The 18,067-nt window shown below is 43.0% G+C and overlaps 1 protein-coding gene across 2 annotated transcripts in view; it reads left to right on the forward strand.

Annotated features, from left to right (window-relative positions):
• Nucleotides 1-481: 481 nt before the first annotated feature.
• The window catches only part of tmem63c (transmembrane protein 63C), a 22,481-nt gene continuing 4,895 nt past the window's right edge, over nucleotides 482-18,067 (forward strand). Inside the window, exons 1-15 of one of the 2 annotated variants that reach the window (XM_019865506.1) lie at nucleotides 482-611; nucleotides 9,371-9,596; nucleotides 11,319-11,398; nucleotides 12,790-12,877; nucleotides 13,010-13,047; nucleotides 13,651-13,793; nucleotides 15,042-15,093; nucleotides 15,186-15,294; nucleotides 15,544-15,617; nucleotides 15,734-15,814; nucleotides 15,891-16,011; nucleotides 16,164-16,297; nucleotides 16,385-16,507; nucleotides 16,831-16,984; nucleotides 17,062-17,168. In XM_019865506.1, the coding sequence (XP_019721065.1) occupies nucleotides 9,387-9,596; nucleotides 11,319-11,398; nucleotides 12,790-12,877; nucleotides 13,010-13,047; nucleotides 13,651-13,793; nucleotides 15,042-15,093; nucleotides 15,186-15,294; nucleotides 15,544-15,617; nucleotides 15,734-15,814; nucleotides 15,891-16,011; nucleotides 16,164-16,297; nucleotides 16,385-16,507; nucleotides 16,831-16,984; nucleotides 17,062-17,168 (1,514 nt within the window). In that variant the 5' untranslated portion in view covers nucleotides 482-611; nucleotides 9,371-9,386. Of the gene's footprint in view, nucleotides 612-9,370; nucleotides 9,597-11,318; nucleotides 11,399-12,789; nucleotides 12,878-13,009; nucleotides 13,048-13,650; nucleotides 13,794-15,041; nucleotides 15,094-15,185; nucleotides 15,295-15,543; nucleotides 15,618-15,733; nucleotides 15,815-15,890; nucleotides 16,012-16,163; nucleotides 16,298-16,384; nucleotides 16,508-16,830; nucleotides 16,985-17,061; nucleotides 17,169-18,067 lie in introns of those variants that run through there. The other variant, XM_019865507.1, reaches the window with a different exon arrangement.

Below are 18,067 nucleotides of genomic sequence, written 5' to 3' on the forward strand. Positions count from 1 at the left end.
TTCTGGTGTCATTAATTTGCGTTTTAATTTACTGTTTTCACTTTTTTTTGTCGTTGTATTGTTATTTTATGTTACAGTACAGTAGATGTAAAATGCTTTGTTACAACTGCACCTGTTGTAGGTTACATTGTTCGAAAAGCCACGGGAACACACTTGAACCAATGCTAGCAAGCCGTCGGCTAAACACGTTGTGTTTCGTTCATTGTTCCAAGTTATCAAAGTTATCACTGGGTATTGCATATAATTGAGAGTAAAAACAAAATATTTTTGTAATTAAGTACAAGAGGCTTTACTTTTTTGCTTTTACTTAAGGAGACAAATCGCTAAGGCACTTCTACTTAAGCAAAGTTTCTGTATCTGTAGGCCTATTTCTGCCAGTCTTTTTGCATAGGATCTGTTCTTCTACTTAAATGGCCAACAAATTGTACATAATGTGTCGCAATTGTACACGTGTTCGTTCGTTGACACTCCCTTAGAGCTGCGCGCTGGCAGGTGTTGAACTTTTAGACGGTCCCTGGGAAGGTGGGAGTTTCTTGGCTGGAGAAGACAAAAACACTACGGCTGCTTCTCCCTCTGTTCAATCACGCCAGCCGACCAGCGAGCGTTTTGAGGTGAGTCGGGCGCATTTGGACGTTATCCGTCCGCTCTCTGACTAAAACGCGCATCGGTGGGATTAATTACGCCATTGATGTCGCAGCCGTTTTACAAGTTGCAGTAGGAGGGTGGCTGATGGCTAGACACTTGGTGAGCGCCGCAGCAGGCGAGGAGTCGCCTGCATAGATCGGAGACGATCCGTTCAAAAGACTTTTGATTGCGATTGCACAACATTACAGTGTTTTTAGTGGACATATGGCGAGGGGGGGAGAGGTCTCTGGCAACGTGCTACACCCAAAACACAGACAACGCAGCTCCTGTTTCTTTTTTTTTCTCCCCACTACAATATGCCATCTCCTCATTGCACTTTGTGTGCTTTCCATTCACTCCTTATCTGGCAGGTTCCTCTTGGTAGATAAGGAGCCTATTCTGATTTAGTCTGTGTCTTTTATCTCAGTGTTTGCAGTCACGCAGATGCACAAAGACATCATTTGTTTAGTAGCTTGACCTGTTGAATCCAAGCTAATTACATTGCATTTCATGTCAACCCTCAGCCCACATCGGTATGCTTATCAAGACATGCATAGGGTCGCTGTGCATGTAATAATACACACAGTGAGCCAATTTATTTGTTGATGTTTAAGCTAAGAATCATTTACAATTTGTTTGGCTGTTGTTGACTCGGGTGTGTGTGAAATCCAAATGCAGCACACCAGGCCACAGTAACAGCTGGCAATGGTTTATATCCAGTCACTAACGAGTGAGTACTAACGCAGTTCAATTTAAAGTCCAGATAAAGAGTCTCTGTAAATTTGGGCGGAGTTGGGAGCCTAGCACAAATAATGCTCCCCAACCCTCAGAAAGCAGGATGGGCAAACTCCCTGTAATGTTGTAGCAAAACACCATACAGAACAGCCATGGGGACAAGCAAAAAGTACTCAGGCAGAACTCGTGGTTGTGGACAAAAAGCCAAAGTGATTCCTGGGAGCAACACAAGGCAAGAAGCGCAAGTTCAGATCAATCCACAGCAAAGAGCTGAGCATGGGAGAGTAGAGAAGAACCTGGTGATGAGTAAATGGGCAGGAGAGGCTTGATTGGTGATTAGGAAAACCTCTGTGTCACTGGAAGCAAAGTGATTTGAGGTGGGCGTGGCTGACTTGCAGACTGGAGGGATGACAGCATGGACCAATGGTGCCAAAGTGTGACTGTTGCTGTTTTTATTGCCTCTATCCACTCGGGAAACAATATCTATTTCAGGGATGGGGAAACTTAAATGCTGGTGGGGGCCGCACTTTTGTAACCCAACAACAAATACAGATCTGACAAGTGTTTATTGTAGCCCCAGTATTGATGTTGATACTGTTAATACCTGTAAGAGGATGAGCATACATTGGGGTGTTCTTTGAGTGAAAGTCACTGTGGTGTTAATGGTTTTGATGCAGAATTTCAATATGAGGAAGAACGTCTAAAATGTTAGAATAAAATGTAATGTAGTGATAAGCAACTATATGGAAACATCCATCCATCCATCCATTTTCTAAGGGTCGTGGACGGGGCTGGAGCCAATCCCAGCTGTCTTGGGGCTACACCCTGAACTGGTTGTCAGCCAATCGCAGGGCACACATAGACGAACAACCATTTGCGCTCACAATCACTCCTCGGAACAATATGGAGTGCCCTTTCAACCTACCATGCATGTTTTTGGAACGTGGGGGCAAAGCGCAGTATCCGGAGAAAACCCACGCAGGCATGCGGCGAACATACAAACTTCACACAGGAAGGCCCAACCGAACCCTGCACCTCTGCACTGTGAGGCCGACATGCTAAAGAGTTGACCCCTGTGCCGCCTGGAAACATACATTAAATCATAAATGCGGTCGTTTTAGTCTAGTGATTATTCTTATTCTAGCAATCAAGATACTTTATCACCAATAAAACATTGATTAGCATCCTGTTGTTTGAGCAAACCCGTTTCATATTTTTTGTTCAAAAACCCTGTTTGTTGTCTTCAATGGATTGCTTTAATATTTCATCCAAGAATGCATGCAGCGAAGACTTTCAATTGAATGCTGGTCATTTTCAGGCACCATCCAAACATGAATATTTCAAGAGGTAAACCTGTGAGATTGAAGTTAAAAAAAAAAAAAAAAAAAAAAGCCTCGAAGTTGTCAGATGAAAACCGGAACAGCTGTTAGGCATTCAGCAAGGATCTACAGTACGTGGTTAGTGGTTGGCTGGCTGGCTGTGTTTTCATTTTCTGTGTGTGTTGAGTGCTTGTTATCGTTCAGCACCACGAGTAGGTGAACAGTTCCACTTGCACAGAAAGATCAGAAAGATGGGAGAAGTGGAGGAGGAATGCCAAAGGCCGTAGTAGGGGCCGACTCGGGGGGAAGGTAATGATCAGTCAGTCAATAAAATATGCCGTTTTTCATGTCCGTGTTGTACTGAGCCGGATAATGCTGCCTGGAGGAGCTGTGTCATAGTACAGCTTGGTGTAAACGAATTTAGTCGGAGCCAAAGAGCTCCTGTGCCAGTTGCAGCTAAGTAGTGCACTCCATTTTGCGTCAATTCCACACGATCGACTGACTTCTTCGCAATTACCGTTTTTTCACTATTGTGCCATTGCTAATCCAAGGTGTTTTGATTGTATTTATCGATCTATCTATGTATTTGAAATTCAACAATTCAGTCTGAATTGACCACATGCACAGTGCTTAATGTCTTTCGGTCTGTCTAGCAACTTAAATGTAAAATTTGAATTTACTGCTTCTTGTGTCCGATTTTTGATGTGAATTTGCATTGAATTGAGTGTTCGCAAAGCAGTGAGATGCAATAACTCTTGTGCAGTTATGACGGAGAGTAACATGTACCCATTTTTGGTCGTTTTGATTCCACCGAGTGCAGATAAGTACAATACCGCGCAAGACGTTGACCAGACTTACAGTATGTGGGTCTGCACGTAAAGAGTGGCAGTTATGTTCTTAACCCAATATTGGCCTTTTGCTTTTCTTTTCTTAACTGTGTGGTGATTTAGTTTACGTGTTCTCCACACAAAAATCAACCTCATTACTACGGTTAAGATTTAGTGTGAAATTCGTCATGTACAATCTTAGGTCCATCCTTCCACTTTTACTTGCCACTTATCCTGTTCAGGGTCACAAGACGAGAGCTTATCGCAGCTGACTTTTGGTGAAAGATGACAATCTGGACTGATGGCCAGTTAATCGCAGCGCTAATATGCGAGGAACAACCATTCAGTCACACTGTCACTGAGTGAGGACATGAACCCACACAGCTTGCATGGAAGTCAGGCAAATTAATTGCCATCAATGAGCGATCCTAGCTCACATGTGAAATATGAACGGTGTTCGTCTTTGTTTCACATATAAGGCAAGTACTGTGTTTGGTATGACAAGAATTACACTGATGACACTGCTGGTTAGATGTTTACAGAAAAATGTCATTCATGAAATGGTTTGAATAGCTCAAAGTGGCTGCTTTGGTGCATTAGTCATCAGCACTCAACAGCAAATGATTCAATTAGGGCAGCCTTTATTCATGTTGGTCATTTTCCCATCTCAGCGAATAGAGTAGAAAATACTTTTGTCCCAGACAGCTGAATAATAAAAAGCTGAATAAATATGACACAGCATGTTATGGTGTGTGGAGTTTGCACGTTCTCCCCGTGCCTGCATGGGTTTTCTCCGGGTACTCTAGTTTCCTCCCACATTCCGAAAGCATGCGTGGCAGGTTAATGGAAAACTCTAAATGGTCCCTTGGTGTGAATGTGAGTGCGAATGGTTGTTCATTTATGTGTGCCCTGCGATTGCTGGCAACCAGTTCAGGGTGTCCCCCGCCTACTGCCCTAAGACAGCTGGGATAGGCTCCAGCACCCCCTGCAACCCTTGTGAGGATAAGCGGATCAGAAAATGGATGGATGGATGTTATTTTAATTCAACATTTAGGTTGCCTCCAGAGATTAAAAAAAAAAGGAATAAGAATCAGTTTCAGTTTGAGCAAAGCTGTTGTGTGTTGGACTGCATTTTGGCTCTGAATAGAAGAGACATCTCAAAGGTGTTGTCGGTTGTAATCAGCAGTGTTTGCACTTTTTGGCGCTAACAATAATGACTCATGTTTTCTCGGGCACATTTTGGATGTGCTCCTGGAGGCTCTGTGTAATCTACAGCAACCGCAGTACCAATTGGCGAGATTTTAGATTGTGTTGTTACAATTTCAATGCATGCTGGACTCAAGTTATACCAAGGTGCCAGATGGGTTCTAATGAGGGTTGTCCACACTGCAGCAGAGCAGACACACTGAACTCCCCCGGGGCCTTACTGAGCATGTGCAGCCAGACAGGAAGCAGGTGTTTGGTTTGTTGTGCATGGCTCGAGTGAGTAGTTATTGCTCATCGCCATGCTGAGTTCCGTTCGCCCTTCAAAGGAAGGCTATTGATGTATTATCGTCTGCTTGTCGTTGTTCAACTCCATCTCGCAGATCTACACAACGTACATCTGTATTGACCTAATCTGAGAGCTGTGTGATGAACTGTCAGACATTTTCACTCGGACAGTTAACAAAGACTCGACGCAGGCTATTCTAACATGAACATACTGTGTCGATTTAATGACCGTATCCCTTCAACCATCACAACACAAGCCTGTATACTGAACAAAGATTTGGGGAAATTTAATGTATCAGGATTCAGATGAATTTATTTGGTGCATCTACTTGACGAAATTTGAAAAATTAGAAAGTACATTCAGCAGACCGAAAAATAAAATGCACATTATTTAAATTATGATTTTGTTTGTCGGCAGCACAGTAGTTGACTGGTCAACTCGTCCGCCTCACAGTGCAGAGGTCATGGGTTCGATTCCGGGCCCCAGCCTCCCTGTGCGGAGTTTGCACCTTCTCCCCGAATATCACACTCACTCTTAGCCAGTTGGTGTCGAGGGCTCTGCTCCCTCACAAAGCCAAGAAACAAGTAGTGTCGACAGAACCACTATACGATAAAGTCAGGCAGACACTAAGTGCTCCCAAAGCAGTACTAAAGGTTTATGAGTTTAGTTTTACGCAATAATTTTGTCTCTGAATTTCTTCCCTGAATGAAGGGCCATCTGCTAGATCCTGTGCACCTGTTGTAATGTTGCCCTCATCACATTTTCAAAGATAATAACGCTCATTTTTTTAATGACAATAGCTATTATGTATGATGTACTCACTGTCTCTTTTTTTTTGCCATATTCTTGTAATGTGCGGTCGAGTAGAACTGCACCCATATCATACTTTGGACTCATCTTGTCTCAGATATCTAAAAGGTAACCAAAATATTTGTAACAGCTCTCAATATGGCGCTGTGCAGTTAAACGCTGCTCCAAACACAGCCACTATAAGAAGCATTCTTTCAAAACTGACAAACATGTAAAATACCTCCTGCATTGTCGCGCGCTGGCGTTAAATAAAGGTTACAGGCAGGGTTGTCACAGAGGGAACAACAGCTCTGAAGCTCTCTAATTTCATGCTAATTGCAAGTTGACCCCGTGGGTAGTCTGCTCGCTCCCTCTGAGCGACTGGCACTTGATTAGGTGCACAGGTTTGAGAGTGCACGCAGGCTTTTATTTATTGTTCATCTCTCTGCCAAAACAAGCTCATCTCTCTTTCAGGCAGGTGATAAATCTTTTTGACAACAGGATGGGAGAGCTTGTCTATCTGTCTAACGACTTCCTGGTTGGTGCTTGGTTGGAAACATGTTTTTAATAGGATAACTGGATAATTTGTTGTTTGGATGTCACTTTTAATTCACAAATGCTGAAAAGAAAATACATGTCCTCTTAAAATAAATACTTTGGGATACAAACTCATTCAGAATTCTAATTTTACGTCGACGTCCCAGTTCTAACTATGAGCAAAATTTGAGTGATTATCAATCCAGTCATGGTGTCATCAAACTTGACAGTTTGATGAGACTCTCATGAGGTCTAATACAAGTGATGGATGGATAGATAGGTGAGCTTATTTCAATATGTAAGAGGGACAGAATCTTATCCCCCTCCCGGTATGATGGAGTGCTTGTGTGTGCCCCTGCGATTTTTGCACGATAAAACCACTATACCAACTGACGTGTAGTCCTTTATTCAGATCAGGACAAAATTGTACACTGTATAAATTTCACTTGCACATTTTCTCAAAATCCATCCATCCATCCATCTATCCGTTTTCTGATCCGCTTATCCTCACGAGGGTCGCGGGGGTTGCTGGAGCCTATCCCAGCTGTCTTCGAGCAGGAGGCGGGGGGACACCCCTGAACTGGTTGCCAGCCAATCGCAGGGCACACAGAGACAAACCATCCACACTCACACTCACACTTAGGGACAATTTAGAGTGTTCAATCAGCCTGCCATGCATGTTTTTGGAATGTGGGAGGAAACCGGAGTACCCGGAGAAAACCCACGCCAGCCCGGGGAGAATATGCAAACTCCACACAGGAAAGCCGGAGCCGGAATCGAACCCTGCACCTCTGCACTGTGAGGCAAACACGTTGACCAGTTATTGACCAGGCCACTCTTTCCTTTACATGCCTAACTTAATCTTTCGACAAAAAATCTTCGCTGAGAATTATTTTTAAAGACATGCAATGTTAACTACACAAAGAGTTACATCAAATTGATCAAATAAAACCCGAAACAATTTTCGCGGGAATAAGCTATATAATCTTAGCATAATACTTTTCTGATTTGGAAAAGCATGCAGAATGTGTGGCCTTTTCGTATAAATCCACCGCAATAACCCATTACCTTTTTGCGTTGTCATTATGAGCTTTTTGCTGACATACCGAGTTGCTTGTATGAGACACTTTGTGTTTTCAGTGGTTGTTAATGACTCGAAAGCCACGGTGCTCAGAGATAATGTTCGCGGTGGCCACCAGCGCTGCTTTACTGGAAATATAAGCAGGGAGAGTAAAGCATCGTAGCAAGGTGTCACAGAGTTGCACTTTCATTCGTTTTGTCTGCCACCTAGGAGATGGCATCCTCAGTTGCACACGCACACGCACACACGCACATACACACATACTGCTATTTTTGGGCAGGAATCCAATTAACAGAGCAGTTGCCTTTTCCAGCTTTTTGTTTTGCAACTGTTATGTTGTCAGATACAGATTTAGTTCAGCACCTGGGATGTGCACAACACAGACTTCCCTGACACCGCCTGTGTGAGGAATAACATCTGCTGCCTCGGCTTCGGAAGCCAGTTTTAGCGAAACGCAGGAGGGACAGGATTAGACAAACTTCTGAGTTCAAAAGGATATCGAGGGAATGGATATGACAGGGTGAGAGCGAGCATGTTGGACTGTTTAGCTTTTGAAGCCTGTGATCTCCACAGCGTGAAAAATGCTGAGTCACTCTGTGGCCAAATGCGCGATTCCACACCGTAGTCGGCATCCTGCTCTTTTCTGGACGTGGAGTTTGCATCTTTCGACGGCTACTTGTCGAAAGATGAAAAGCCTATGAGCCCATGACGGCTTGTTCATGCCTTTCACTTTGTTTCAGCTGTCGATGAATTCCAAACTTTGCCGTTTGTTCATTTTGAGTCAGTTTGGGAATGGTGTTTCTTTGTCTGTTTTTTGACATTGTGTTGACTTCACTCATCGGGTTACTATTAAATTCACATTCAGTGATTGTCCAAAGGGGAAATTGGATTCCTGTGTGTGTCACTGTATAAACACTTCCTGAATGTATTGTCAAGACTCATATTTCCACGTAAATGTGATGACTGGACTCCATATTGATGCAATGCATTGTTGGTTCTGCAGTATTTTCATCGAAAGTGTCAAGAAACTGAACAACTCTGACTGCATTGATCTGTTTCTTGTGTGTTCCCATTTCTGTGTGTTGCCTGTGGATTATTTCTGCTTCATGTCGGTGGTCATGGTGCTGTGAATGATCATATCCTTTGCATGCTCTGCACAGGAAAGTGCACAAAAAAGGCAGGACTCAGCTGTTCAAACATGCAGTTGAGTAAATAGGCTATTTCACGGTTCAACCCCTTCATTCTCTCAACAACAGGGTTGTCCCTTACTTCAGACTGATTTCGTTTTTTAAACGACTATAAGGTTAATCAAATTGATTTCTGTGGATTTTACGTGACATCTCAATTGCATTTGTCAGATTGAGGAAAAAGATCAATGGCTGCTAATGGAATCTAATGGTCATTAGACTGAACCTTGATGCTTGACCTGGTGCGGAACACAATGGCTTTGATTGCGCTGCTAAATGCTAACTTTAGAGCAGGGGTGTCAAACTCATTTTTTGTCGTGGACCACTTTGGAGATACGTGTTCCCTCGGAACACGACAGTGAAACCGAATAAATGTTTAATCATCTCATCGTATTATTACTTGTACAAAACAAATTGATGGATTACTAGTTTTTAAATCAGCCAACTATTTGTGTGTTGTTTGTTCAATTATTGTTCAAGTGAGTGTAAATAGGACAGCAAAATTATTGCAAAGTCTCAATGTTATTTATTACACATGACAATTTGACATTTTGGGACAGCTTTTAGCAAGCATCATCAAAGTTGACACACATGATTTGCTTCTGCGAGCCACATAAAATGATGTGGTGGGCCGGATCTGGCCCCCGGGCCTTGAGTTTGACGCCAGTGCTTTAGAGACAGTGCATTTCGTCACCGTTTTAGGAAATACACGACTATTTTTTATACGATTACTTAAAAACATTGTCTTCTAAATGTCATTGTTCATTCTATTTGTTCAGGTATGGTCCAGTGCTGATGGCTGACTCTGCACTGTTCATGTCCAGAGCGCCCCCTGTGGAAGGGAGGTCCTTGGTGCTGAATGACCTGGGTCTCCTGGACTCAATCGGGGATGAAAACAGCACAGCAGAGAGATGCTACCGCTCACACTCTCGCAGCAGTGTCCTCCAGGGTCTCCCCTTTGGGGGCATACCCACAGTCTTGGCCGTCAATGTGATCTTGTGGATGGTGAGCATCGCAGTCGCTGATCTGCACAACGTACATTGAGACTTCCAAAAGGCTGTATTTTATAACTAGTCATTGACCTCAACGAAGTGTTAGCATACAAAGACTATGTACTGAAAGTCAGATTGATCATTTTGATTTTGTGTGGTGTGGAATTCAGAGTGTCTAAAAATATCTCTCTCTAGTCACTTTTGTATTCCCCTGCTGAGCTCATTTTACTCAGAGAAAAAGCCTCTGAAATCAAATCTGAGCTCTCATTTTACTCCTTCAATACTCGGGGCCCCTCAGCTGTGACAAATAGTGCTGTTGTGAAAAGGTTTGTTTCAGAGTATTTTAGGCTTCTATCAATGTAGCTTAGCGTGCACAGGAACAAAAAAAAAACATTTCAAAGTGCCAATTACAGTGACATCTTAAACTCCTTTTTTTTCCTGGAATAAAAATTGTTTACAAGTGCAAACAAGGCTATTTTCCTCAAGTTTGGCAGATAATAATAGGCTTCCGTTCTCAGCTGTCAGCGAACTGTTTTTTGCTGTCAGGCCTTATCAGGCTCCATTCTGCTCTGATACCACTCTCAATCTGCCACTTCCTTGTTTTAATTGGCTCATTTCATCACCGCGGGTTGTCAAGGCAACAGAGAGGCTTGAGCAATGTCTGTTAATGACAAGCTTGAGTCAAAACATGCTTCCCGCCCCCCCCTTGAAGGTAGCAGGAGCACGCCTCTGCATCAATTCCATCATCATACGGAATACATCATCTGAGGGATTGGAGGAGCGCGTGCCCACACATCAAGACAAAGACAAATAAAATAACAGCTCGTCAACGGATGTGAAGAAATAAACATGGGGAGATGATCTCGAAGTTTGCTCACATGCTGATTTATGGTCACTCCCCAGTCACGGTTGCCCTGATTGCTTACACATGTAAAGAATGAATCACTCTTCAATCATGCTTCCATTAGCATGGATGCTATTCATCACCCACCGACCTAAATCTCGTCTCAACTCACAAGACTAAATGATTTAATGCGGTAATTGAAATTGAACTTTCATCAGCGTTTTTAGTCCTTTTTCATTTCTCATTCTGTTTGATACTCAGCCGGAACTATTTGAGGCTAATCCTCTTTAATGTGGCTGACTGCAGTATATTTTCAATCCACAATTGGATTGAGTCCTATTTTACGAGAGGCAATTTTGCTCCACTTTAGTAACGTAAATGAGCCTTTTAGATTTGGCTGTTGACCGTATTTGTTGAGTGCGCGGCATGTATTTGTATGAGCAAGCTGACCTGCCTGGCAGTTTCCACGACAACCGTACACTACTCAAATGGAGCAAGATGTCTTGTAACGTTGGTTGTCATGGTCAAAATACATGATTTGCAATCAATGATATCAGAAAATGGATGGATGGATTTATGCATAACAAGACATCATGTTGTGTGTCATTTTTTTCCCCCCCAGATGGATTAATTCTATTGTGGTGGGAACACACGGTTCGTCTAAAAACATGAAATAGTTAATGGTGCCCATTTCAACACTTTTAGAAGGTCAAACACCTTTTAGAGCGTATCTACCTGTGGGACAAATGAGACTGCAACATCATTAAACGACTTTCATAATGACTGAGCATAATTACCGGGAGATGACTCAAGGCTAATGACTACATTCTGTGTTGTTGTTGCAAATATGTCTTTGTGTAATGCATTTTCCATGTATGATTTGGTTCACAGTTCCTTTTACTCATCTTCTCCTGTCTGAGGAAGGCTGCTTGGGACTATGGCCGCCTGGCTCTGCTGATGGACAACGACAGGTGAATCCGTGCCTTTGTGGAAATGTGTGATAGGAGCGGTGAGCCTTGGCAAAATTAAAGAAGGGAGGCATAGAGTTCTTCTCCGATGAAGGCAATGATGCTGCAACCACTAGCGCTCCCTGCTGGCTCTATAGAGTACTGCATAGGATGCTCCGCATGTGTGAGATGTTAGATTTATCATCTGAGCTTTGGTGGAAAGGTTATTATTCATGGGAATTCACGAGCTAACAATTTTACAAGTGATGATGTATTCAAATCACTCAATGGTGCTTCGTACATCTTCATCACAGTTCTGGGGATTATAGCTTGATTATTTTTTTTTCTTACATTTTACACACTTGAAGATAATTGCTGCAAACATGTGCAAAGACTATATAGTCGTTAATTATGGAGATGCGGTAAACAGTTTTTCACCATTTTTATTCCCCATTATATTTTAGGGGGCGTGGCAATATCGGCGTTTCGTGACTCACAGCAGGAAGCTTCCGTCACACACTAGAAGAACTTGAGCTGTGACGTAGTTGTGCAAACGGTCGGCTTTCACATTATGTCCCCAGCAATGAGTGTATGTTGGATTGTGTGCTTATTTAACCACGATAGTTAACAGTAACTTTTTCAATTTTGAAGGTAAACCTCGTCACGTGATTTTACATTTTGTAAACTACCATCATTTTCATAGGGGGCATGTGGCATTTGATTCATCGGCAGTTATAAGTGTTGTGCGGGCTGTGGTCATTCAGCGGACACACCCACAGCATTTGAAAGCAACAACAATGGCTTGCTTTTTACCCTTCTTTGAACTGCTGCTTATCTCCTCCTCGCTCTCTACTGCAACACTGACACTGCAACGCTTTTTGCTGAGCTGCGGATAACTTTGTATCCAAACCAGCAGGGAAAGGCGCCGGGTTACTTCCTGTTTGGTCACTTAGCCACCAGTGCCGAATAAGGTCAAGCTGGCATCATGCTGCCATCACCCCTGCACTGTCCTGAGCCATACACTACAGTGCGCCATGCGGAAACTATAGTTGTTTTTTTTTTTTTTTTTTTTTGGTTTTTGTTTTTTTTTAACTCATTCAATGGGATCAGGTTGCTCTGAGCTCTCGTCTCTCAAGCTGCTCGCAACCTCCAGGGGGCAGATTTGTATTTGCTAAATATTCTTCTGTGTTGTTTTAACAATCATAATCATCCTGACTTTCTTTGCTATTCCCTTACAACACTTAACAATTTGTAGTTTATTTAAATGATGTCGCTTAATTTGCAATGTCGTGGTCAACCCAAAAATACAGACAATACTTGGGTAGGGAAATTATTTCAACATCCCCTCGAATGACATGTCAGTTTAGTAAACGTTTTTTTTTTCCCTAATCATATTTGTTGTCCTCACACTTTAGTCTCACATCCCTGTTCTATGGAGAACCAAGTGAGAAGGAGAAGTCTCCCTCTGAGTCTAGCCCTTCTGACTCTGAGACCAAGGACATTGTAAGTTTTACCTTCGTGGTGATGTTTTTAGTTGCTACTATTAAGGCCCTGACGGAGACATTAATGTCATTGAGACACTTCACTAATGTAGTATTGTTAAAACTAATCTTCTGAATGCTTCTGTTATTCCAGGGGTTCTGTTCATGGCTCACATCTCTTTACCATATGAAGTAAGTTGACCTTGACGTTGACTTTTTTTTTTTGTAATGGCTCTCTGTTCTCAAAAGCTGATGTCATCGTCAAATCTAAAGTCATGTTCTCTCTCATTGATGAGCAAAAACAAACAAGTCTGGCCTCATGTAACCACTGGTGCCGAGGTTTCCCACTGAGTGTTTGCTCTGACTCTGACTGACATAACAGATTCGGGGTTGTAAAAAAAAAAAAAAAAAACAATTTCCATGGTGTTCATTGCTTTCCATAGTATTATGGTGGGGTTTGGCTGCCTGCTTTTAGCTCTCGTGCCAGTGACTAACTCTGGGATCCCTGGGAAAAGTGTAAAGCCACCCTGTAAGTTCTTCATGTGTGTGGGCTCTTGTGAGACCAGCGTCCCTTTTTTTTTTTAATTCTATTTTATATTCTCGGTTTTCCCAAACTTCCTGTCAAGTAACCACCAAACCAGTGGTGCCGCAGCTTCACTCTGGATGAGTGAAAATAGACAATACCTGCACACATACTGATTGACATTTGTCTTTCTATTTCGAAAGTCTAATATATTTGGGATTTTCCTCTTGATAGGGCCGCCCTCTGAGACAGTTGTCGCTTTCTTTCTGTAGGGACGAGGAGATCCGCAGCAAGTGTGGCATTGACGCCGTAACTTATTTGTCCTTCCAGCGCCACATCATCCTGCTCATGACTGTGGTGTGCCTGCTGTCTTTGGCTGTGATCCTGCCAATCAACTTTTCTGGGAATCTCTTGGGTATTTTGGCCCCTCATATGATGGAATTACGAAAACGTTTGGACCTTGAGAGACAACTTGCCCAACTCAGTCCACTCCAAAATAGCATCACATTAAATTTGCAATCATAGAAACTGTCATAACTGCACAAAAGCGCAATACTGTAGAACCTCACGCAACTATGCCACATACATCGCTTGGAGCAGTTCAGAATCAATGTTTATCCAATAACATGACAAGGACATGAAAAAAAAAAATGTCATATGTATTGATGAATGTAGATCTCTCCTGGTGTGTTCTGTTATCCAAGTTAGCTATAATAAATTTCACTCAAACCAACGAATCAGAGGATGGAAAGCGACGCTGACGCGGCTGTCCCTGTGAGGACGAATTAGAAATCTGATTAGTTGAAGAAACCGTCTCCGTGCTAATATAGTTCAAATTGTAGCTGAAGGCCCTTGGTAGATTAGATTGACATGGCAACACACAGAGGCCAAAATTTGATTGGAAACAAAAAATAAATAAGTCACACATACAGAAAGCAGTGCTGCAAAGAGAAACGCTCCGAAATGAAGAAAATTGACTGTTGGGAATAAATTAATAGCATTTTTAATGCAACAACATTTTGACAATTTAGGTTGCTCAGGGGCTGTGTATAAGGAAGCAGAGAAAGGACTTGCTGGCTGTGACACCCCACAACTCACTGGCATAGAGGGAAAATGGGGTGGGGGGAGGGGGTGGTGCACAATTCAGACCTCAGAAATAGAATTGCATGTAGAAGGAGCTTTGTTTCCTGTTAATACACACGCGAAGGCGTCAAATGGTAGGGGGGCAAAGCAAGTTGCTAAATAGCAGTGAAAACGCCTTTTGGCAGTTGTGTGTTTATTTTTTTGGAAGTGTTGAGTAAGCCATTCTATAATGGGATGAAGGCAAGATCCATTTTGGTGTCAAAGCGGAGCCGAGCAGTCCACAGAACCACTTTATTGCCGCTGACTGTCATCTTACAGAGCAACGTGCCACCCTTGTCATTAAACAAACAAGTCGGTCGTTGACGGACTGCCCCTAGCAACAGCAAACAAAGAACAACCAAATTAAGAGAGTTGGGCCTAAATGTGAGTGAATTTAAATGTTGTGAGAAATGTCATTCAGATGATGAGATTGCTTACAAAGTATCTGAAAATAGTAAAGGTCGCCTCACCCAAATGAGGAGGTTTTCTTCAGGTCCAATTAAAATGTTTCTCTCTCTGCCATGTTTCATTATTTTTACAGGAGACAGTCCTGAGAACTTTGGAAGAACAACACTGGCTAATGTTAGCGCAAAGTAAGTCTAAAGCGGTGTGCTTGACAGCTCATGTTATGTAAACCGTGAAATAAATAGTTCAGACTGTAACAGTGTTTCTTTTGGCCCAACAGGGACAACTTCCTGTGGCTGCACGCCATATTTGCGTTAGTCTACTTCCTCATCACGTTCCTATGTATGGCTCACCATTCCATACGGCTGCAGTACAGAGAAGATGAGAAGGTCAGTTGGTCAATGCAACAAAATGAGGAGAATTGACTGTTTGGGAATAAATGGATAACATTTCCTGGAACAAACACTAGAATAGACACTTTTAGGCCATAGATGTAAAACAATCAAATTTAAAAAAATGCTTTGTCAGGCTGATACTGTGAAACCATGGTGGCATTGGTCACTGGTCCAGCATGATACATTATTTTCCTCATGTATGTAAGTATGACTTAGTCTGATGTTGTTTGCATCGTGTTCCAGGTTGCAAGAACACTGATGATCACATCCATACCCAGAGACATTTCAGACCCAGGACTGATTACCAAACACTTACAGTAAACATGTTTTCCTTCTTTATCTCACTTGAAAAGTTTGATTTCCCTGCATAAGATTTGTGTTCCTACTGATGGATGATTTTTAAAAAAATATTTTCTCCTTTGTGTTCCTCCAGTGAGGCTTACCCAAGTTGCACCGTCACCGACATACGCTTCTGCTTCGACATCAACAAGCTAATGAGGCTGGACTTAGAAAGGTAAAGTAACAGTTTTAAAGTCATCATTTGCAACCCAAATTCCTACGATGTGTCTTAAGAGATTTGGTTTCTACAGGCGCAAGGCGATGAAAGGCAGACTGTACTTTGCCACAAAATCTCAAAAGGAGGGAAAGATCATGATGAAGACCCACCCGTGCGCTCAAATATTCTGCTGTGACATTTGTGGCTTTGAAAAGGTATGCAAGTGGAACATGACTTCGAGTTGATGGTGACTTTTGCTGCACTGATATAAGAATTCCACTAGGTGGAGCTGCAGTCTCAATGTACTGTAGTGTACATCTGTGTCTCTGATTGTCTTGATGCAGCGAGTGTTTAACTTTCATTGCAGGTGGATGCAGAACAATACTACAGCGAGTTAGAAGAAAAATGGACTGATGAGTTCAATGCTGAGAAGAACCGCATCTATATGAAGCGGCTGGGCATCGCTTTTGTGACATTTCGGGATGAGAGGATGACGGCTGTGTGAGTGTATCGGAAGCCATCAAAACAGATCCCCTTTGGCCTGATAGTGAACAGAACGATTGCAGCATTTGATGTTGTGTTTTGTAGAATTGTGAAGGATTACGGTCGTGTGCGCTGCCGCAGACGACCCCAGCAGTCCAGCATCACCACAGTGGTACAGTCTCACCAGTGGGGCATCAGCTACGCACCCGCTCCCAGTGACATCATCTGGTCAGTCAGTGTTTGCACTGAGTGTACGGTGAACCCCCGCATATTTGTGGTTTGGTCATTTTTGGGAACCTATCCTCTGTTATTTGCTGAGAAACTCATCTAATTGCTGTTTTATGCTCAGGTATGTATAATTTAAAAGTATTGCTTTGGTGCCATCTTGTGGTGTCATGGTGCCAAGGAAGTATGATGAAGTGAGGGGGAGGAGCTTCATTAGTTAAGACCTTGTCAAATCTAAAAAAAAAATTTTTTTTAAAGTGTCTTGGCGCAATCTTGTGGCATCTACAGACATGTTGAGTTCATTTCCCATCCACCTCCCCACTCAGGGAAAACTTGTCAGTTTCTGGCTCTCGCTGGTGGCTTCGCTGCGTCCTCCTCAACATCCTCCTCTTTCTGCTGCTCTTCTTCCTCACCACTCCCGCCATTATCGTCAACACCATGGACAAGTTCAATGTCACCAGGCCTGTGGAGAGTCTGCAGGTCAGATTCGGAGGCCAAGTGGGATGAAAGCTGCTGCTTGTCCAAACGTATGTGTTCCTTCTCTCTCTGCCCACCAGAATCCTATCATCACTCAGTTCTTCCCAACCCTCCTGCTGTGGGTGTTTTCAGTCCTGCTGCCCTTTATTGTCTACTACTCGGCCGTCTTTGAGGCCCACTGGACCAGGTACTGAGCATCTCTTGCTTCCTTGTGACTCTGTCATTTTTATTTTTATTTTATTTTTTTTTACCCTCAATCGTTTCTTTTCCCCCTGTTGCTCTCGTTACTCTCCCTCTGTCGCCGCTCGCACTCTTATTCTGGGAAGGTTGTCATAGAGATCTCCATGCGAGGACAGCAATAATGCACAGCAGTCGCCGCGCACTGCTCCTCGGAGCAGCGGGAGGCGGAGCGGAGCAGCTGCACACTGGGGAGACAACCTCATGCAACACCTATGAGCACCCTCTCTTTACATAACCACCCCCACAAACGTGTTGTGCAGGCGTGATGTGTGAGGGACCGAATGCAAATCAACAGTTTACTGAAGTGAAAAGCCTAGCTGCTGCTAATGAGGCCGCCAGCTCCATAACAAGTCAACTGATACGCCATGGCGCGATTTCTCATTATGTATTTATCATTTTTGATTGACCTCCAGAGGTATTAACATACAGTCACTGGCCACAATGTGGCCAACGGCTGAGCAGTCTAATGACATGAGAAAATAACTGCCCTTTCAAAGCTAATGATGCTCATTTGTGATCGACGGTGTCAGAGAATGATAAATGGATTCTATTTGTCAACGTGCTTGTCAGAAACGTAATAGAACTTCACTGCATCTTGCTGACAGGGGTTTCCGTTATCAAGTTGAGGGCTACAGTTAACCCCCTACTTCATCGCATTTTAGCATTCAAATGGTAATTTTCACTAGCCCGTTGATGGCGTTTTAAATTAGGTTAGCATTAAGCCAGCAGACTTTCATTAGACTCGCTCTCTCTCTCTCTCTCTGTGTGTGTGTGTGTGTGTGTGTGTGTGTGTGTGTGTGTGTGTGTGTGTGTGTGTGTGTGTGTGTGTGTGTATATATATATATA

The sequence above is a fragment of the Hippocampus comes genome, unplaced genomic scaffold, assembly GCF_001891065.2.
Source record: "Hippocampus comes isolate QL1 unplaced genomic scaffold, H_comes_QL1_v1.1 scaffold443, whole genome shotgun sequence".
NCBI lineage: Eukaryota > Metazoa > Chordata > Actinopteri > Syngnathiformes > Syngnathidae > Hippocampus > Hippocampus comes.